The sequence below is a fragment of the Cryptomeria japonica genome, chromosome 6 (assembly GCF_030272615.1).
Source record: "Cryptomeria japonica chromosome 6, Sugi_1.0, whole genome shotgun sequence".
Lineage (NCBI taxonomy): Eukaryota > Viridiplantae > Streptophyta > Pinopsida > Cupressales > Cupressaceae > Cryptomeria > Cryptomeria japonica.
In genome coordinates, this window is record NC_081410.1 from 170,841,040 (window position 1) to 170,860,420 (window position 19,381).

The 19,381-nt window shown below is 35.0% G+C and overlaps 1 protein-coding gene across 6 annotated transcripts in view; it reads right to left on the minus strand.

The window, feature by feature from the left end:
* LOC131071793 (mitochondrial-processing peptidase subunit alpha) overlaps nucleotides 1-16,592 on the minus strand; it is a 68,278-nt gene extending 51,686 nt beyond the window's left edge. For 2 of the 6 annotated variants that reach the window (XM_059207277.1, XM_058007746.2), the window contains exons 1-9: nucleotides 16,454-16,592; nucleotides 10,600-10,714; nucleotides 4,712-4,960; nucleotides 4,188-4,484; nucleotides 3,879-4,046; nucleotides 3,527-3,694; nucleotides 3,285-3,365; nucleotides 3,044-3,110; nucleotides 2,497-2,594 (exon numbers count right to left, since the gene is read on the minus strand). In XM_059207277.1, coding sequence (XP_059063260.1) covers nucleotides 2,497-2,594; nucleotides 3,044-3,110; nucleotides 3,285-3,365; nucleotides 3,527-3,694; nucleotides 3,879-4,046; nucleotides 4,188-4,484; nucleotides 4,712-4,960; nucleotides 10,600-10,638 — 1,167 coding nt within the window. In that variant the 5' untranslated portion in view covers nucleotides 10,639-10,714; nucleotides 16,454-16,592. Of the gene's footprint in view, nucleotides 1-2,496; nucleotides 2,595-3,043; nucleotides 3,111-3,284; nucleotides 3,366-3,526; nucleotides 3,695-3,878; nucleotides 4,047-4,187; nucleotides 4,485-4,711; nucleotides 4,961-10,599; nucleotides 10,719-15,305; nucleotides 15,325-16,289; nucleotides 16,332-16,453 lie in introns of those variants that run through there. The other 4 variants (XM_058007751.2, XM_058007750.2, XM_058007749.2 and 1 more) reach the window with 4 other exon arrangements.
* Between the last annotated feature and the right edge of the window lie 2,789 nt (nucleotides 16,593-19,381).

Genomic DNA, 19,381 nt, shown 5'->3' on the forward strand with positions numbered 1-19,381 from the left:
ACATTAACAACTAGTTCTATTTATAGAACATTGTCTTGTAATCTCTATATATACGTGTGTATATCATTGAATAGATTATCCAATTATTTTGTTCAATCAATATTTCATGTTTGGATCCTCATGGAGATGAATCTCTTCAAACAATTATCAACATAAATAGGATTCAAGGTAGACAACAATATTTGGAAGCAACAAAAGCACTACAGAGTAGCATCCAAGTGCAGACTATGGCTACACTACAGCACCTTTCATGGAAGGCTTGTTCCAAATTTCCACTTCATAAAGAATTCAATCAAAGAAGCCAGCTACTTGGTGGAATGGAGCTCATTCAATCCCAACACATCTTTCTTCATGAAACTGAAGATCCTGAGGAGTTGTGTGTTTTCAGATCCCGAGTGATAGCTGCTTTCAGAGCCTAATCAGTCTGCAAGGACCTCAATTAGTGAATTTGGAGCCTAAACATCCTGCTGGGACCCAATGGGCAGTTCAAGACCTAAAGATTCGGCAGGAACCACAATCTCTCCAATCTATGGTTCAGCCCTCTAAAGATGGCACTTGTTTCTCCCAAGACACTGAGAAGTATTGTTCAGATTGGGGACTTTCCTCCTTTGGAGGATGCGAATCTGACTTCTGGGCATGAGAGTGATGATTCCGCAAATTACAGTTCAGCTCATTGGACAAAAGTTACAAGAAAAAATAAGCCTTTCTTCAGAAGGAACAGGGATCAATTTAAGATGACCCTGTATTTCCATGAAATAAGTGTTAGCAGTTTATGGGGTCAAGGGTTGTTGGGTTCATTTGTTCTTTATTGTGCTTCCTCTCTCTGTGAGCTGGAGCATTGAGTTACCAAGTAGTTAAATTCTTTTTACAAAATTGAAATGTATTTGAGTTCTTGAATATATATATATATTGCACAGCCAAACCCAGCTATACTTGAGCCATCAAAAAAATTGCCATAATGGTGAACCCATTCCCAAACCAGAAAAGATAAATAGTGAAGGTTTAAAGGCTCTTTGTGCTCAACAAATGTTGCTGTATATCAGCTTGAGAGTTTATATACGTTGATACTAAAAAAAAATTCTCTACAAAAGATTAAAAACAAAATGATCACACATAATATATAATAATTATAAAAAATGTGCAACATCAAGCTTATATGCAGTAATACTAATAAAAATTCCTCTGCAAAAACAAAATGATCACACATAATATATAATTAATATTAAAAATTGTTAATTTTAAAGCAATTAGGTGTTAATTTGATCAATTTGAATATAATCAGACTATGTATAAATAATGACAATATTAAAACACAATTAACAAGAACAGTAACAGCAATAAACACAAGACACCGATACCCTGGGAAAACCTCTCTCCTGGAGGTGTAAAACCCAGCCTCAAACTTTAAGATGTATTATATCAATGGTAGGCAATTACAATGTAACAGACTTATCTCTGATTGCTGTTCTAACAGCAAGTTAGCATGATGATAGATGATGCAGCCCTAATCAGTAGATGACCAAAGGAGTGAAACAGCAGAAGGTGTCTTTAACAGCCTGAATCAGAATCTTGACAACTTGATAAGCCCTTGGACTTCGCCAAAATGCAGACCAGCAGAAGGTGTCTAAGGATAGCAGAATAGATCGCATATAATGGAGGAGCAGAGATAGGAAGAGCAGATCGCTATTAAGCAATGTTGTGAATTGTATTTAACTTCATCTTGAAGTTGTTATGTATATACCCTTCTCTTGGCGAAAATCTCCTTAGGTCGGCTTGCAACAATTTATTGTTTATATTAATATTTACCACGTTAGGCTTTAGGTCCAATCCAATGCCTTAGCACGTTACATTTTGGGCCCAGCCCTATTACATATTAAATTGCCTTTTCCCACGCCACATTTGGGTCTAGCCCAATAAATGATTACATTGACATAATACATGTACATGTGATTTATATGATCCGAACTTAGCTAATATTTTCAACAAAAATATGTAGCACATCTTCATTTTAGGTATTAAAGAAATTTCAAGAGCCATTTCTAAAGGTATAACAAATGGGGGATTTTAACTCTAAAGAAGATAGGGTTGGTCCGTTGATTGTGGATTTTGTCATCCATTTTTCATGCACCTATTTGTCATGAAAAACTTGTTTTTCCAACTGATTTATTTTAATGACCATTTTTTGTTCACTCGACTATTCAAATATTGTCACAACCAATGGACCCCAATAGTATCAAGTCAGTTGAACCCTCTCCCTTATTCCAAAATGCTTCAATTGTTCAAAGCCTATAAACTTTTGACTATCAATGAGCACACAATGCACTATTGTACACACCTTTTCACATACGGAATATAAGAAACTTTTATTATATATATAATTCAAATTCCAAAACACAACAAATAGCATTGTAAAACATGATAACAATAAAATAGTCCAGATACAACCCAACATAAAAGTCTAGTCCAACAAGATTTTACATCATGAGAATATCTTACCGTAGTTGCATGGATGCCAAAAAGACCACTGTCATTGTACATGCTGTTGAAAGCACTAAATGACTGCACTTCTTGGTGCTCATTCAAAACACGAAGATCTGTTATTTGACTACAATAGTATCAAATTAAAAACCCCTAAAATGTATTTTCATAAAGTACCTAAAATACAGGTAAGAGTAAATGCAATGCACCTTTGCAAAAAAATTAAGTTAATTGCGGTTAATTGAAAATCAAAATATGAATAAAAGAATGAACAGAAGCTAACAAAGGCTAATAATGTTACACAGAACAGGTGACATTTCACTGCAATGATACTCAAACTAGCATTGGCAGTTACATTTACAGCTGAAACTGCACATGCTTCTGTCCTCTGCTCTTAATTACTAATTTTACTAGTATATCCTATTAATAAAATAATATAAAAATAGACTTGAAGAATATACAGAGTGTATAAAATAAGCAGAATTCTTGAATTACATATTTTACTGACATATGATAGTAAGAGATATGCTTTCCACAAATAGAACTTAATGACAATAGTTCTTACACAATCGAGAATGCATCCCTTTACCAGGACCGCCAGCTGAGAAAGAACCACCACCTCCCATGAGTGTCTTTATACAAAACAGATAATTTGAAATTAGCACAGAATAATACTTTACCACAGAAAATCACACACAACTTGCATATCTAAAACGGACGTAGTTTCTACAAGCAAACAACCAACACTGCAAATATGTGCAAAGTACTTCACAAATATATTACACCTAGAGCATATTGAAATGCACCTGCAGAACTGTTAAAGCAATAGCATCTTTCTCATTGTGCCAACCACCAGGAACCTCAAATGCAAGAGCCACATGAGTACTCTGACATCAAAAGGCAAAATTTATTAGGCAGCAACACTAAAAGTGAAAACAGATAAAAGAATGAATGCTTTACCCAGAAAGAATAATATTCAGCAAAACAATCAAAAATTGCATTCTTCTAATGATAAACAGCAAACTATGCAATACATGACACATTTTACCTGCGAGTCTGCCTGACACCGAAAATCGCCACCAACATACTCAGACTTTGCTATATCAAAATGAGGAACATGAGGCAAATCTGCCAACAACGGCTCAGCTACAGAGAGCAGTTGTTGATGATCCACTCCAGATGCTGCCAAAACTATGCGTGGAGCAGTATAATTCTCCTGTAAATGAATCATCGTGCAAAGAATAAAATAGCTGTAATTGAAACTTAACATACTGACAATATGATGGACATGCTTTGACAAAACCCTCGTTAGTATATTACTGAGTTTTGAAGACATTTTATTTTGCTTCTAATATCAACAGTCACATTCACAGAATATAAAAAAATGAAACAACACTTACAGCAACAAACTCCTCTAAAATTGTACTATTTAATCTGCTTACAGCAGACTCGGGAGCCAAGAGAGGATTCCCTAATGCACCAGAATAGCCAGCAGAATGAAGTGCCTCCAAAAGCAAACTTTGTGGGTTATTTGAAATCTCTGCAATCTCTGTTTTTATTCTTGCTAGCTGTAACAAATAAAAGTTCAAAATATTTGTAAACGCAAAATTTATAAATGCATATAACAAGACAAAGAATATTTGTAACTTGTAAGCCTTCCTTAAAATAGAAAAAATGCAATTAATGTATTGAGAAGCATGTTGAAATACCTGCTCTTTGACCTCCCAATCAAGAAAAACTGGATTTCTCACACTATCAATGAGCAGTTCAACCATTTCTGGTACATACGTTTTGAGTGCATCAAAAGTATAACCCATCTGTTCTCGGGATGCTGATGCCGTAACATTTCCTCCAATAGCCTCCACTTCACGAACCATCCGTAAATGACTGCGATTTTTTGTAGTTTTAAATGCCATTCGTTCCAGGAGGTGAGTTGCCCCACTTGACAAGGGTGTCTCATACACAGAACCACAATCAACATACAATCCAATTGATGCAGTGGAACTCTGGTCATCAAGCAGTTCAAGAAGAACTTTAACTAGCAAATCCATCTCAATATAGAATTTAATTCAATTAAATAATAACATTGTAAATAAAATAAATGATAAAATTGCAAATAAAGTGTCAGAAACAACAGATTTACTTTCACAAACAAGGGTTTAAACTTTAAATTTTAAAACAACATAAACTAGTTAAAAAGCCTTTTGTAGCATTACCAGAGAAATAAACATACCGGTGAGTTTTCAGATGCAACCTTAAGACCATTAGGTAGAGTTGTGACATTTGTCTTTGTTGGCTCTATATGATCCGGAATTGAAGGAGGAAGCTGTACACCTGGCAAAGGCAAATCTAGAGGAGGATAGCTCGACTTGCTTCCACCAAGCCCGGAAAAAAGTCCACCAGAGGACGACTGCTTTGAAATCTCTGTGCCAGAAAATTTTGTTGTACTTGTTGCAACAGCCCTTGTGCCATGTGTTCTAGCCTGTAGAAAATTAGAAATATAGTCAATCATCAACTTCCCTTTTTGTCTGAACCAACCAATTGTATGCTTCCTTTTTTCAGTCAGACAAACAATTACGATAGCCAAACATTTCATTCTACAACAAACTCATGCAGTCATGGTAAAATAATGATAAAATAGATAAACAAATTGAATAGTTATCATATCCTTTTGACAAAATTTTAAAATTCTAAGTAGAGTCCAATATAATAGACATCAAATGACTTAGAATCTGGTAAGTATCAAGTCACCAGCACATACATCCATCTATCAAGTTGTTACATGGTGTCTTGTACAAAGAAAGAAAAGAATGATAACATTTCCACGAACAACCACGCATTTGGTCAATGGAGTTCAAAGGAACATGTAAAGAAACACAAGAGCACTACAAAAACACTTAAGAGGTTGAATCTGTGACAACAGCAACAAATGTTGAGAAGAATAAACTAAGAACTTATAAAGCAATTAGAGATTTTATTAATTGCATGAGTAAAGGTAGGAGTCATATTCACTTCAATTAAGCAAGCAATAAATCAACCAGTTACCACAACAACAAAATGAGATAAACATACAAATTTACCCTTGAAGAAACGCAATGTGGGAAAGCTCCAGCAAGAGTGAAGCTCTATGCTACCTCATTTCTACTATCAGTACATATCTTTACATGCCTGCTGCCTCCCTAGAGGCACGACAGGGTAGCAGCAACATCAACAGCATCCACATGCTTTTAAATGCTGGGAGAATGCTTGTTATACAAGCATGCTAGACTGCAGCCCTCAGCCAAATGAAGATATGCCGTCAACTAATACCTCAAGTAATCCCTCAAACACCCTTAACTATGTGCAGATCTTTCCCACATCAGCAAGAGCTTACCCCCAAAAGGTCCAAAGATAAGAAGATGACCCAAGAATGGTCTTACAGGATCCAAAAACGGTATATTTGTAATTAGAGATGAGCAGATGAGTTAACTTGAAGATACAAAGTCTCCCATGCACAAGACCAAAGATAAACCGGTTAAACTTCTTTTTGAAAGTTTGGAATCTGCTATTTTAACATTTGTCTTTTACATGTAACAGTAATAGTCATGGTGCAACCCATTGTGATGACCCTGCTCCATTAAAACAATTTTGTCCATAGTCAAATATGACGAACAGTTTTGAATCTAGACTGCCGTTGAATCTGTCACTGCAGAAATATTTTCACAATGCTGTGACTGGAGGTTGGCTGGATCCCCTGAAAATCTCAGCACATCTGTTCACTATATTATTTTAAATTTGACTCTGCAACTCTACCTTGCCCAATTCTACCAAATGAGGTCATGTCTGAAAGAGTTATAAGCAAAATGAGGTTTACAACTCTTAAAACATTGTAAAAAATCAGACATTTTCTTCATTTTCCACCTTTTGTGGGATAATGGCCCAGAAAGATTGTAATTTTACCTATTTACAAAAATGATTACCTGAATATGTAATCTGTTTGCAAAGCGTCACATGGTTCCAAACACCTATTAAGACCTGCAACCACCTGAATTGAGTTTTGGCATATCTCATGAAAATAAGACATTATATGCAAGATTTAATGTATACAGGGGTATCTAAACTTGTAATTTGATCTTTGAATTTTCAAGATCAGGACACCCCACAAATTGCGATTGAAACAGTCTTTGGGAATAGTTCATCATAGGAAGGTACTTGTGGATGAAAATTTGATTGATTTTGTACTAAATTTCATTGCCATTCTAAATTTCAATAAGAACTTAAAAAATTTGTTTGAGGAAGATATTTTCTTCTTCTAATTATGAGTAACTTAAACATTAAGGAAAAGGTGAAGGAGATACAATACAAAATGTTGCATTAATACAAGGCAGAATGTCATGCTTCGGCATGAAAAATGCTGCATCCCCAAATTGTTATATAATAGACAAAAAAGGCTCAATAAACCAAGGTCATTCTAATTTCATTTTGTTTTAATTTTGAACTGGCAATGACTTGAAAGTTGTTTTCGCTGTAATGTATTTAATTGTACATTTTGATAATTGATGAATGACCAAGTATTATCCAATTTCTTTTTTTTAACTGCATAATTTGCATTGTTTTTGATGGCATAATTGAGACAGTTATCTAAAAACTTTGGGTAGATTCTATCTCCCAGTGCAGATATGTTAATTGTAAGGTTCTTCTTCAGCTTCTCAAATTAGTTATACAGTTCTAAGTGATTTGCTTATCCAAGCCTAGCATCAGAAATCTTAAGACTTTATGAGTCATCGTTTTTGCTTTTGGCTTCCATTTTTTATTTTGCGAGTTCCAGTAAGTTTCAAGGCATTTAAGCTTTACTTTTATCAGGGACCAGACTAGCGGCAAACATAAAATCTAGTTCTATATGCCTTAGATCCATTTTGTCAAATATTTTGGGCATGAACATAAAAGGTATGTGTCTTTGAGGCATTAAAGGAATATACATGCTTCATCTATCAAAATACTAGGCATATATTCTTCTATCTTAAGAATAGTTTTGGGATGGGGGGGAGTATGTACCAAAATTTAGGGACAATGGAGCTGACAGCACAAATATAATATATACATAGTTATGCATACATGCATAAGTATATTGGGTTTGGACCTTGGTCAGAGAGGCAGCAGCTGGTATACATACATATGCATATGTATATGTATATGTATATGTATACATACATACATACATATACATACATACATACATGTGTCTGTGTACAAAGAGAGAGAGAGAGAGAGAGAGAGAGAGAGAGAGAGAGATTAAACTAGTTAATAATATTTTTTAACAGTCAATACTAAGGCAACATATGTAACATAAGTAACATAAGTCTCATAAAGGAGTCCAATAAATAGTGCAAGAAGCTCAGAAACATAAGAGTCATGTTGCGAGTTAATGGAACCTAAGGAGCACATCTGAGTAATAGTTTTAAAGATGTACAAAATGCATAGTTACCAAGTTAATTAAATTCATTTGGAAGGTCGAAAGAATCTGACATCCAAAATCTTCAAAACAGTTATGGAAATAATCCTCCCATTTAGGATTTTAAATATATATTACACATAAACCATAAAATTTCATAACAATTTGTTGTTCGTGGCATAGCATAATGGTTAAATTATGGCATTGTTGTTGTAGCAAAAAAGGTTCAAACATCCTTTGGGCCATTGTGATCATTAGTATTGTACCCTAATTGATCCAATGAACTTGTAGGCTTGAACCTTTGCATTGAAGCTATTGGCATTCAACACCCATGTCTTCGTGCTCCAAACCCTAACACTAAGCCAGTGAGCTCACAGGCTTTGTGCCCCTGCTAAGCTACAATGCTTGCAGGTTTGGACTTTGCATTAATGCAATGCGTTCATACAGGGGATGAGGCCCCCCATTTGTGCCCTCATTTAGCTCACACCAGGCTAAAAATTTGAATGTTACAAATCAAAAAAATATAGAATTCATAACAATTCTCAAGCAGAATCCTGTAACTAATAGAATATATAGATATGTCAAAATGATAAAAGAATTTCAAACTTCAATAACATCAAAATGCTCCAGCGTCTCTTTCCTAGTTCACTCTTCCCTCTCATACTGGCAGTCATGCATAAAAGAGTAGGTTTTTTTCTTGTTTTTATTAGTGAGGTTTACAGTTTTTTATTAAGTCAATGTTTGATTCCAAAAACATTTTTAGATCTCCTCCAATGAAAAGTTGCCCAACCTGAAGAGCACAAATCTGTCCAGTCCGAAATATCAAGAAAGATTTGGTAAACACTGCAAAAATGTGATCCTGCAATGCATCTTGAAGGTCTGTCCATACTCCATACTCATTACCAAGAATTCCCTGCAATGCATCTTGAAGGTCTGTCCAAACTCCATACTCATTACCAAGAATTCCCTCACGTTTCAATCATTTCGATATCTATGGGTTGCAATGTTTTTTTTCTTTTTTTGCTAAATAAAGCAAAAAAAATGTAATGGAAGGTTCCCAAATCTTTGATCAACACATGATTTACAACCACATACAAAATTCAGAATGTGTGTCTTTTCTACATTTTCATAAGTGCCCAAAGGCCATAATGATTGCTTTTTTACTAGTAACACGTAACCCACAGACAAAATGTTAGTTCACAGTGATTTCCCTCGGATATTATTCCTTGCCAATGGTCAAATTATTCAGGTACTACTACTATGCCATTTCCATTAACTCTTACTTGATAAATTATCAAATTGAATTATATGGAAGGGATTAAGTTATTTATTGATTCACAGACTTATACTAGATACTCCTTTGATTTTCAACAAACAATTTCAAGACATGAAAGGGCCAAAGCAGATAAAACAGCTTCACATAGTAGTTTATTTTATGAAGGTGAACATTCTCCAAAATAACTTTGTTTAGCATTCTCTGAAACCTCTTACTTCCAGATCTTTTGAGCTAGCCTAAGTCACCACGTTTGAGTTCAAATTCGCCAACAATAAAATTTGGATGAAATTTGATAGCAGAAAAAAATTGGAAAAAAATTTGTTATTAAATTCGCTTTATATAAATGATTTTTTAAAAAAAATAAATTAAAATATCTACAAAACTATTAAAAAGAATAATATTAAATTGTTTAATTTGTTTTAAATATTTTAATTTAAATTTGTTAAATTTTATATATTAATAATAAAAATCTAAATTCGAACAACCTGAGTTGGCTTAGTGGTGGACAACTTGTGCTCTTGAAAGAGAGGTCACAAGTTCAAATCTCAAAGGGGGTAGGATATGTACAACTTATCGGCTTCGGCCCATTATCGATCAAAAATAAATAAATAAAAAAAAATCTAAATTCAATATTAAAAAAAATTAATATATTAAATGTTACTATTAAAAATTAAAGCAAAATATTTGTTATATAATATATTAAAAAATCAATATAAGGTATTAAAAACAATGTACTTCTGGAAAAGCCGCAGAAAAAATAGTTTAGTTCATGTTTGTATATTTTTATAAAAGCTTAGGAGGGCAATGTATTTTTCGAAAAGCAATTAAAAATTAAAAATAGTGGCATCACCTTTCTCGACATGGCCATCACAAAACCCTACGAAGTCTTTATGGGCTGCAGGCAGAGGTGATACCTCCCAATGGCAATTATCGACTGGTCAGACAGTGGAAAAAACCTTTGCCTGTTATGCTACAAATTTTAAGGCATATAGAACAGCAGCTTCTCCTTTTCTTGTCATAGAATGCAGACTCCAGTACGACAAATTAATTCTAAAAAACTACCTAAACACCAGTCTCTTCTTTTTACGTTCAGCACAAAACAAACTTCATCTCATAATCCTGGGCTGGGCCCTCCAGTGAGGGAGTTTGACCCAGACCAACTTTGATAACCCTTGATCTGTGAAGCGAATTTTAACAAATTTCATACGGCCTTTATAAATTCGCTGAATTTCGAACCTGATGCCGAAAATTCAGCGAACGCAGTGACTAAGGAGCTAGCCAATGCCTTTTTCATAACCATGAAATTTCCCATTGCAAAACATCCAAACTTTCTAATACTAGAAGAAATCCAAGTTTATCTCAATGATCAATGGTATTGGAAAAATTTTAAGGTAGGGACAGAAAAGAATGATACCACTAATTCATAAAGACGTGAAGCTCTGGCTCGTAACATGGCTGCAACAACTGCAGCTGAAGGTATAATAATGAGAAGATCTGAAGCTCCGATCCTCCGCGGCTACAAACCCTGGCTATCTCCAACAAATAGAAATAATTTAAGATTTAGTTCATACATAAGTGGTTAATGACAGAATTGCTTCTGCAGAAAAGATTACTAATTGGTAACATGTACTAAAGAGATGTGTGTTTTGAACCAGAGATTGTCTACTTAAGGGAAATGAAATCACCTTATTCATAAATGCTATTTAAACTTTTAAAAACATGCAAAACCTATGTCATAACTTAGGTAGATATATTTCATTATCATGAATTCAAAATATAAACAAAATTTAAAATTTAAAAACCATGTTAAGCAGAAAAATAAAAATTCATAAACATTAACAAAGGAAAAATAATTATTTATAAATTATGTGTAACTGTAAAAAATGATGTATGGTTTCAATTAAGCAATGAATTAGTTGTTCAACCAGTGTGCACTTGACAAAAATAAAACAGTTAAAAAAGATCACTTGATTTATACTATTCAAATGGTGAATATCTATAATATACATGTATACATACGGACATATAGAATTAAAATATTGATACATATTTCAGATATATATGTATATACTTAGCGGCCATGTTTCTTCAAAAGAAATGAAAGGTTCACAAAGATGCAAAATAATGAGAGAATAATTTGGGAAAAAAGCTAGAAATCCAAACGATATATGAAGTTATTTTCAAGCAAACATTCCAAAGCATGTAAAACTTCCATGATGTTAGATTTTTAATTTAGGGTCAGTTAAGATTGAGAGAGAGAGAGAGAGAGAGAGAGAGAGAGAGAGAGGCCAGCATTACACTCCAAAACCCAAGGATTTTAATTAACACTAAACATAGCTTTTTTCAATTTGGAGTTTTTATGCTACTATGGCATGTACCTAGAAAATTGCTTTTACCTTTATATGTATCATATTCAACGAATTTGACAAATAATTGATAGGGACAAAGGCAAAAAAGGCAAACTTGTTTTCACTGCACAAGAGTTATCTTCAAGTAAAAATTATGTTAACAACACAGATTGAAGCATTTTGAAGTAATAATGTTTTAATCAACATTGAAACAAAAGTAACCTATAAAATTTCAACCCATAGGTCAAACCCTACTAATCTTTAGTCCAAAAGAGGTTCCCTGGGGACATGACACCCTAGTTTTCAAGCGTTTCCTTAAAGAGGACACCTTAGGGATGAGAACAGAAGATCCCACCCTCACACCATTCCAGAAAAGAAAAAAATCATATGACAACCCTCTCTGCAAGAGGAGCACATCCCCCATTTAGGTATGGCAGGGGAGCACCAAGCTGTCCATACTTCATCCTGTAATTAAACTGTGAAACCTGTTGTTTTTGTAACTAGGGTGAAAATAAATAGGATATGGGTTCTAATTGCCGCAAGGCAACATTAGAACCCATCCAAAAGGACTGGGCCCTTTTCTTTGTAAATCGCACCTATTCATTTAGGTGGCGTGGAAACTTAAATAGGGCTGGGCCCTCTAATCTTTGCCAAACGCGTAATACTCCAGCTCAGCACTCAAGGATAGGGCTTCACCAATATGTAACGTGCAAACCTCATTATAGGGCAGACCCTATAACCGTTACTTTGTAGCGTGTGAAGGATATAGGCCCCAAGTTGGGCGGCAATAAATATGGTTCAAATAAACCTTGGCGCCGAAACCCCCTAGCCGACTTGGAGGGTGATTAAGGGAGCTTAATCATATATAAATGCAAGCAAATGAAGTATCATTTGATATATACACCACACACAATCAGCGAACTATCTCTGCTCCTCCATATGCGAAATCTGAAAGTTATGAATACAAGTGAACTATCTCTACTGTTTATCTAATGACGATTCTGCCTAAAGGCCAGCGAATTCATTGAAGGTTATATGCAAGCTGCCTCTCCTATATACAATGCGAAATCTGACTGAAGGAGGACATCATCTGCTGTGCTAGTATGAATACACCTTGAGGATAGCGAACTTGTTCTCCATGACAGCAAAGACAAGAAGATGACTGCGAAGACAATTAGAGGACAACAAACCACCATTGAAGGGCAGTGAAGCACAATCAAAGGACAATGGATTTCTGTGTAAAGGCTTGCAAATCAGCACTGTGATTTCATGCATTCTAAGGACTGAGATAAGTCTGATCTTATCTATTATCTCCTGCTGTTGTATTGTGCCCTAGCTGGGTAAGTGAATCTACATTTTCAGAATAATAATTAGATCTGAGGATCTGTTGTTGCTGGGTTTTTCCTCCAAGAGGGAGGTTTTCCCAGGGTAGCTTTTGTGTTGTGTGATCCTCTATTTGTATGCTTTACTGTGCAACTTTAGTTTTCTGTTTATTATGGTTAATCTGATCATGAAAAATAACAAAACCAAATGCAGTATTAAATCATAATAAATTCATCTGTCTTTTAAGCAATAATCTTTATCAAATTTGTTAGTATATTTCATATTTATGGACCATGACACCTGCACTCACCAAAACTTAAATGGGAAAAAGCATATTTCTTTTGATAGTGTGACTCTGTTGTTAAAGAACAAGCAGTTCACAGTTATATATGGACCCCAATTTGCTTTTAAGCCAGAAAGGCTTGGGGCTTAAATACTGACTATGAGATTTCAGTCCTTGACAACCCAGCGAAAAACAACGATTACATCTTATGTAGAAAACCTAATTCTTTTTGTTCATCTGTTTCACAGAATGTCAATGCCAACACTCTTAACAATTCATTCAATCTAAAATAGTATGTTTAGAATCTTCCGTAAAGTACATCAAAGAGGGTCTGATCCAGCAGATCATGGTCTGTAATAAAAGGTGAAACAGTTGGTATGATGAAGACCAAGGTTCAAAGACCATTGGAGAGAGAATGCTTGGCCATTCCAACATGAGGTTAGATGCAAATCCCACGAAAATGATGGCAGAATAGACCCTTGGATGTAGCTAATAACCCCAGTGGTGCATTCCCATCTTCATGACAGGTTGAGTGCTACAATTTATCTAAAAATTGCAAAACAAATAAGGCAATCAGAAAGAAAGAATCGTGAACATACAACTGAATCCAATCCAACTCATTATCTAAGTGACAATTCATCTTTAAAAATGTACAATAAACAGGGTATTAAGAAAGAAATTAACACAAGCCATTTTGGCTTAATCCAGACCACTAGATCCTCACAAACTATAACATCAAATGAAATACTCTAGAACCCTCAGAGCTGTATTCTAATATATGGGTTGGTGAAGAAATTTCAACCCTAGACCTCCAAAAATTAGAGTTACTTAATGCCAAAGTCTAAAAAATATGATGAAGTTTTTTCCACAAAATTTCTTTATCGAATATGCCTGCTAGTCCATTTCCAAGTGCGACTGGAACTGCCAATGTAGGTTTTTCCATTAGCAAGCATTTCAAAATCATAAAAGTATTATCATAATTATCAAAAAGAAAGAGACCTTGCAAACAACAAATATAGTCATTTTCCTAACAATGTATCTCCAAGTGTGATTGAGAACAGATGACATCAAGGTTTTCACAGAATCAAGCATTTTAATATTAAAATGTGACATCATATTTATTAAACAAAGCACTTGAAAACTACTCATAAATTATTTTCCTGACAATCCAATAAAACAAGCTGTCAAAGATACATACACCATAAAACCAATAAAAAAGCCATCAAAGGTTTATGTGGGCACTTGCAAACTGCTTAAAGGTCGTGGCAATCCAATAAACAAGCCATCAAAGATACATACATTAGGAAAACCTAAAACATTCAACCAAACATATTATATAGGACATTGTAAGAGTTCAGTACGAGTTAGTACAGTTTAATTCCTGCTAGGTGTGATTGGGTTAAAACAGCAAACTTGAAAAATTCAATCAAAAGTATTATTGGGTATTTAATTGGAGTTGAGAACAGATCGCTATGGTTTAATTGGGGATCAACTAGGACTCACTTAAATAAAGGATATCTTTAATTAAAATGAAAAAAGAATTTTTTAAATCCTTATATACAAGCACATCATTAACAATTAATATGGATATCAATATTATTCATATTGAAAAGTTCCAAAAGAGATGGCATACAACTGGAAAATAAAATGCAAATTTAAAGAAATTACATCATTTTTCCAAATGCATTTTTTGTTGCAAGCATCAACCATGCAGTGTTTTGAATAAAGATCTAGAGACTTATTTTCCTCAAGGCTTTTTAGAACTTCAAACTGCCATGTGAGGGCTTAACCTGTGTTAGAAGTGGCAGTGCCTCCGTTCACACCAAAATTTGTTGCCACAGTTTTCTTCTGTAAGGGTTTGGTTTTCGTTCCTCTTTAATGTTGTTTCTATGTATTTCATTGTATTCCTACATTTTTTAATAAAGATCTAGGGTTTTATTTCCCTCGAGAGTTTTTCAGAATTTGTACCTCCAATATGAGGGCTTCACCTGTCTTAAAAGTGGCAGACCTTCTCTCCCCACCAAAATTTGTTCCCATAGCTTTCTTCTGTCGGGGTTTGGTCTTTCCTCGCCTTTATTGATATTTCTATGTATTTTGCTGTATTCCTACTATTTTTAATAAAGATCTAGGGTTTTATTTTTCTCAAGGGTTTATCAGAATCTTTACCTCCAATATGAGTGCTTCACGTCTGTCAGAAGTGGCAGTGCCTCCCTCCCCACCAAAATTTGATGCCACAGCTTTCCTTCTGCAAGCGTTTGGTTTTTCCTCCCCTTTAAATCTGTTTCTACATATTTCTTTTGTATTCCTTGGTTTTTGATTGACTAATCATTTATAATCGAAATGTGTGTGACTCATTGATTCTACTTCTACAGAATAAACATTTTGTTTTATTAAACCAAATTTTGCATCTTCACAATGACTATAATATTTTTTTGTATTTCTAGTTATTCTCTATGTAAATAGAATGCATCAAACGAATATCATGTCTTACATATCTGTACCACCTGTAGTAACTTTTTTGTATTTTACTAATATATCTTGCTTCTCGAACAAATTTTTTGTGACTATTATCAAGTCCAACTTGTCTTTCCACTACAAAGGCACACTTAAACAAAAACTATAGACAGACAAATTAGATTTAAGAATAATCCTGTAAGAATTTTGACAAACAATTTGGAATCTCCCCTTTCATGAAATCTGTTCTAACTCCTTAGCTCTATAGGTTAAAGGTAAAAATATATAAACACTATGACTAATCATGTAAAAAGAAACTGATCCGATAACCATCGAGATTTCCTCGCGCGGCCTAAAAAAGTCCAGAGGATCATTAAAAGTCGCAGAACATTACCCATGTATATTCCCGCGGCGGCAGGTTTAAAAAAGGAGAAATTAAAAATATGAAGGGCTATCGAACCATAGAAGCCAGAGGTCAAAGCCCTGGATTCAAAATCATCTTTCCAAAGGAGACAGTATCAGTCTAAATCACACGGGAATCTTCCCTGGTAGAGTTTTAAACTATCCAACTAACAATCATTCAGTACATAGGGATTCTCATGTCAAGAGAAATTAACCAAAGCAGCTAAGATTCCAATAAACCCAAAATCTCAATAACAGAACTCCAGTCAGAAAATCAACAGATACAATCCAGACCTTCAAGCAATCTTCCCTTGCCCCAGATTAAATGCAAGCCCACTTCCTCCAATGCAAAATCAAACACAGCAAAAAAAAAATTGCCCTAAGTGAGATTTTATTTTTGTGTTTTCCGAAACAAATCTGCATTATACATTGCAAAGATAGTATTCTCGTGATCTTACCTCAAAACCTTAAGATGCAGAGGATTTTCAGCATACCCTGCGTCGGCAATACCTCCAGAAATAATAAAAAGGGGTGTTTTAATCCAAAAACGTGGGTAGGGTATGGTTGAAATAAAAGTTTTGTATGAATTTTTTTAGTTTTGTTGTTTTTTTAATTATTATTATTTATTATATAGATAAAATTTGTCTTATTTTGTTTTTCATTTGAGAGGAACAATTTTTTGAAGTAATTTATATTTGTTTGTGGTCATAGCATTGTAATAAAAATATTTGTTCTAATTTTTAATCATTATAAATTTGAATTGTAATAAAAATATGTATTCTAATTTTTTTATTAACTATCATAATTTTGAACCATTGTTATTTTAAAATTATATTAGTATAAATATAATTATGTAATATTAATTTATAACTCTAGGTCGTTAAGGGGCTTGACTGGTTAATTCAGCTTTTAAGGTGATTCTTGATGTTGTTTGGAAAAATCCATCAGAAGGGTGGTGGAAAATCAACTTTGATGGGGCTTCCAAAGGAAACCCGAGCCATTTTGGGAAGGGACGAATAATGTGGTTGAAGCATTAGCAGCTTTGGCAGCTATCAGAATTGGCAAGAGGTTGGGTTTCCCGAGAATTCATTTAGAAAGGGACTCTCTTATCATTGTTCGGACAATTGTGAAGGGAGAATTGATGCCTGGCACCTTTAGAATACCATTGTGAATATTGTGGAGGAGTTCACAACTTTTGAAGACTTTCGAATAAGCCACGTAAGATGTTTTGGGAATGTGGAAGCAGATAAGCTCTCAAAATGGACTTTAACTTTTGATAGGGCTAGTGAAGTGCAAATTGTAGACTTTAGGAGCGTAGGCTTAGAAGGGAATGTTTAAAGGAATGTTTGTGGGTACGCAACATTAATGAGATTGTAGAAAAATTATAATCGATGTTAATGCAGCTTTTTGGAAAGGTGGCAGCGTTGTTTTCGTACTTAGCATTAATGGCAAATTTAGGTGTTTGTGGTGGTTGTTTTAAGGCGAATTCATTTCGTTCTTCATTCTTGATGATTTGGTTGAGTTTTTTGTGGAGAAAAAGATGTGAAACAGCGAAGTGAAAGGTAGTTTCTTTGCAAAATAAGGAAAATAGAAGCAAATTTCACGCTGAAGACAAGGAAGCAATTATGCCCGTTTCTCGGCCCTGTGTCACAAAGAAGGCTTAAAGAAATGTTTTTGTACAAGGATGACAGATTGGTGAAATGTGTTAAACTGATTTTAGGTGAGGACTTTGGTGATTTAAAACATATATATCTGACAAACAGATATGTATATTCCCTTATAATGGCGTGGGCTCTAGATTTGGAGAATTCGATGGAAATTGTGAAGGGTGTAATGGTTGCAATTATGCCTCGGGATTACTTGGAATGTATGGAATCAATTCTTGAATGGGCAGTTCCTGGAGTTAGGTTTAATGTGTGGAAAGGCGTTCAAAATACAAACCAAGAAGTTTTTGATAAGTGTATTGCCTTTGTACGATGGTTGGAAGGGAGGTACAAAGCTCGTTGCAAAGAGGAAGCTTAGCAGGGTTGAGAGGTGTTAAATTTTTTCGTGCAACTAATGGAGGTGGAGGTGGAGCTGAACCAGGCACAATTGGAGGTGGGACTAGTGGAACGCAAAGCTTCTCGGTCGCACAAGAGGAAGGTGGTGGATTTGCAAACCTAAGTCTGGTCCTGGGTAGATGGTTTTGTTTTAAAAAAAATATTGTTGCGAATTGTATTTTGGTGGTTGTAGCCCTGTAAATGTTTAGGTTGAAATTGGTTTGCTTCAAAGCAGGACATAAAATACTCTATTAATTTGTATCTTTGAGCAATTTTTTGAACTCATGATGTCATTTTAAGCGGTTTGTAAGGGGTTTTTTTCCTTGGGTGGTTTAGGCAGAGAATGGCTAGTTTTTGAAAGCTGGGTGGTTTGATGGATGAATCTATGGTTTCATGGACTTTTGTGATGTATCTTTTCTCTTTACAAGCAATAAAAGTAACTCTTATTGCCGACCAATTAAAAATATTAATTATAACTTATTTTAATAAAATAATTATAATATAATACAAATTTTATAGTGAAAATAAGTATTTTTCTTAAAAGCGCAATCTTAATTTAATTTAAAAATATATATAATTATATTTATAATAATAAAATTGATCTCGAGGATGAAGATCGTTGATAGAGTTGGGATGGTGTCGCAGGTGGTTTCTGGTGTCGAGCTAGGGCACCCAAGCCCTAGCTCGTGAGTGTTGTTTCTAGGTATGTGATCGGTGGGGAGGGGTGAGGGGTTGGGTGCAGGGTTAGGTGGCATCTTGGTTGGTCGGGTTGTGTGCCAGTGGCTGTGGGGGGGGTCGCGGTAGGGGTGTGGGTGTTGGGTTCGAGGGTGTTGGTTCTACATCAGGGGGGGTGTTTGTGGGGTTTGGGGGTTTCTTTTGTCTTTGTCTTTTCAGTAGGGTCAGGGCCTGTGTTTTGTGTTGTCTCTTGGTGGTGCTTGGGAGGGGTGGTGTTTTCTTTTGTTGTCGGGTTTCCTTGCTCGACCCTTTTGGGGTGGGGTCCTTGGGAGAATCAATGTCGAGTTTTGGTGGAGAGACTTCGAAGGAACATCCCGTCATGGATTTCCGGGCTGCGGTGGGTTCAAAAACCCTATCCCATAATATCAAGACTTTCAATAATAAGCTTGTTGTCTCAGATTTGGGATCTAGCAGTGGTGGTGGCTCTCAGATTACGAAGATTAATGGTTGTCTAGAGAGATGCAGTGAGAGGCCGAGGTTGGTTATTCCTCCGGAGATGATAGCTGAAGATGTTGAATACTTTTCAAAACACTCGCTATATTGCAAGTTTTTGGGGATGACGGTTTCCTTGCAGTTTTTGGAAAACTGGGCACAGAGGACTTGGGCACCGGA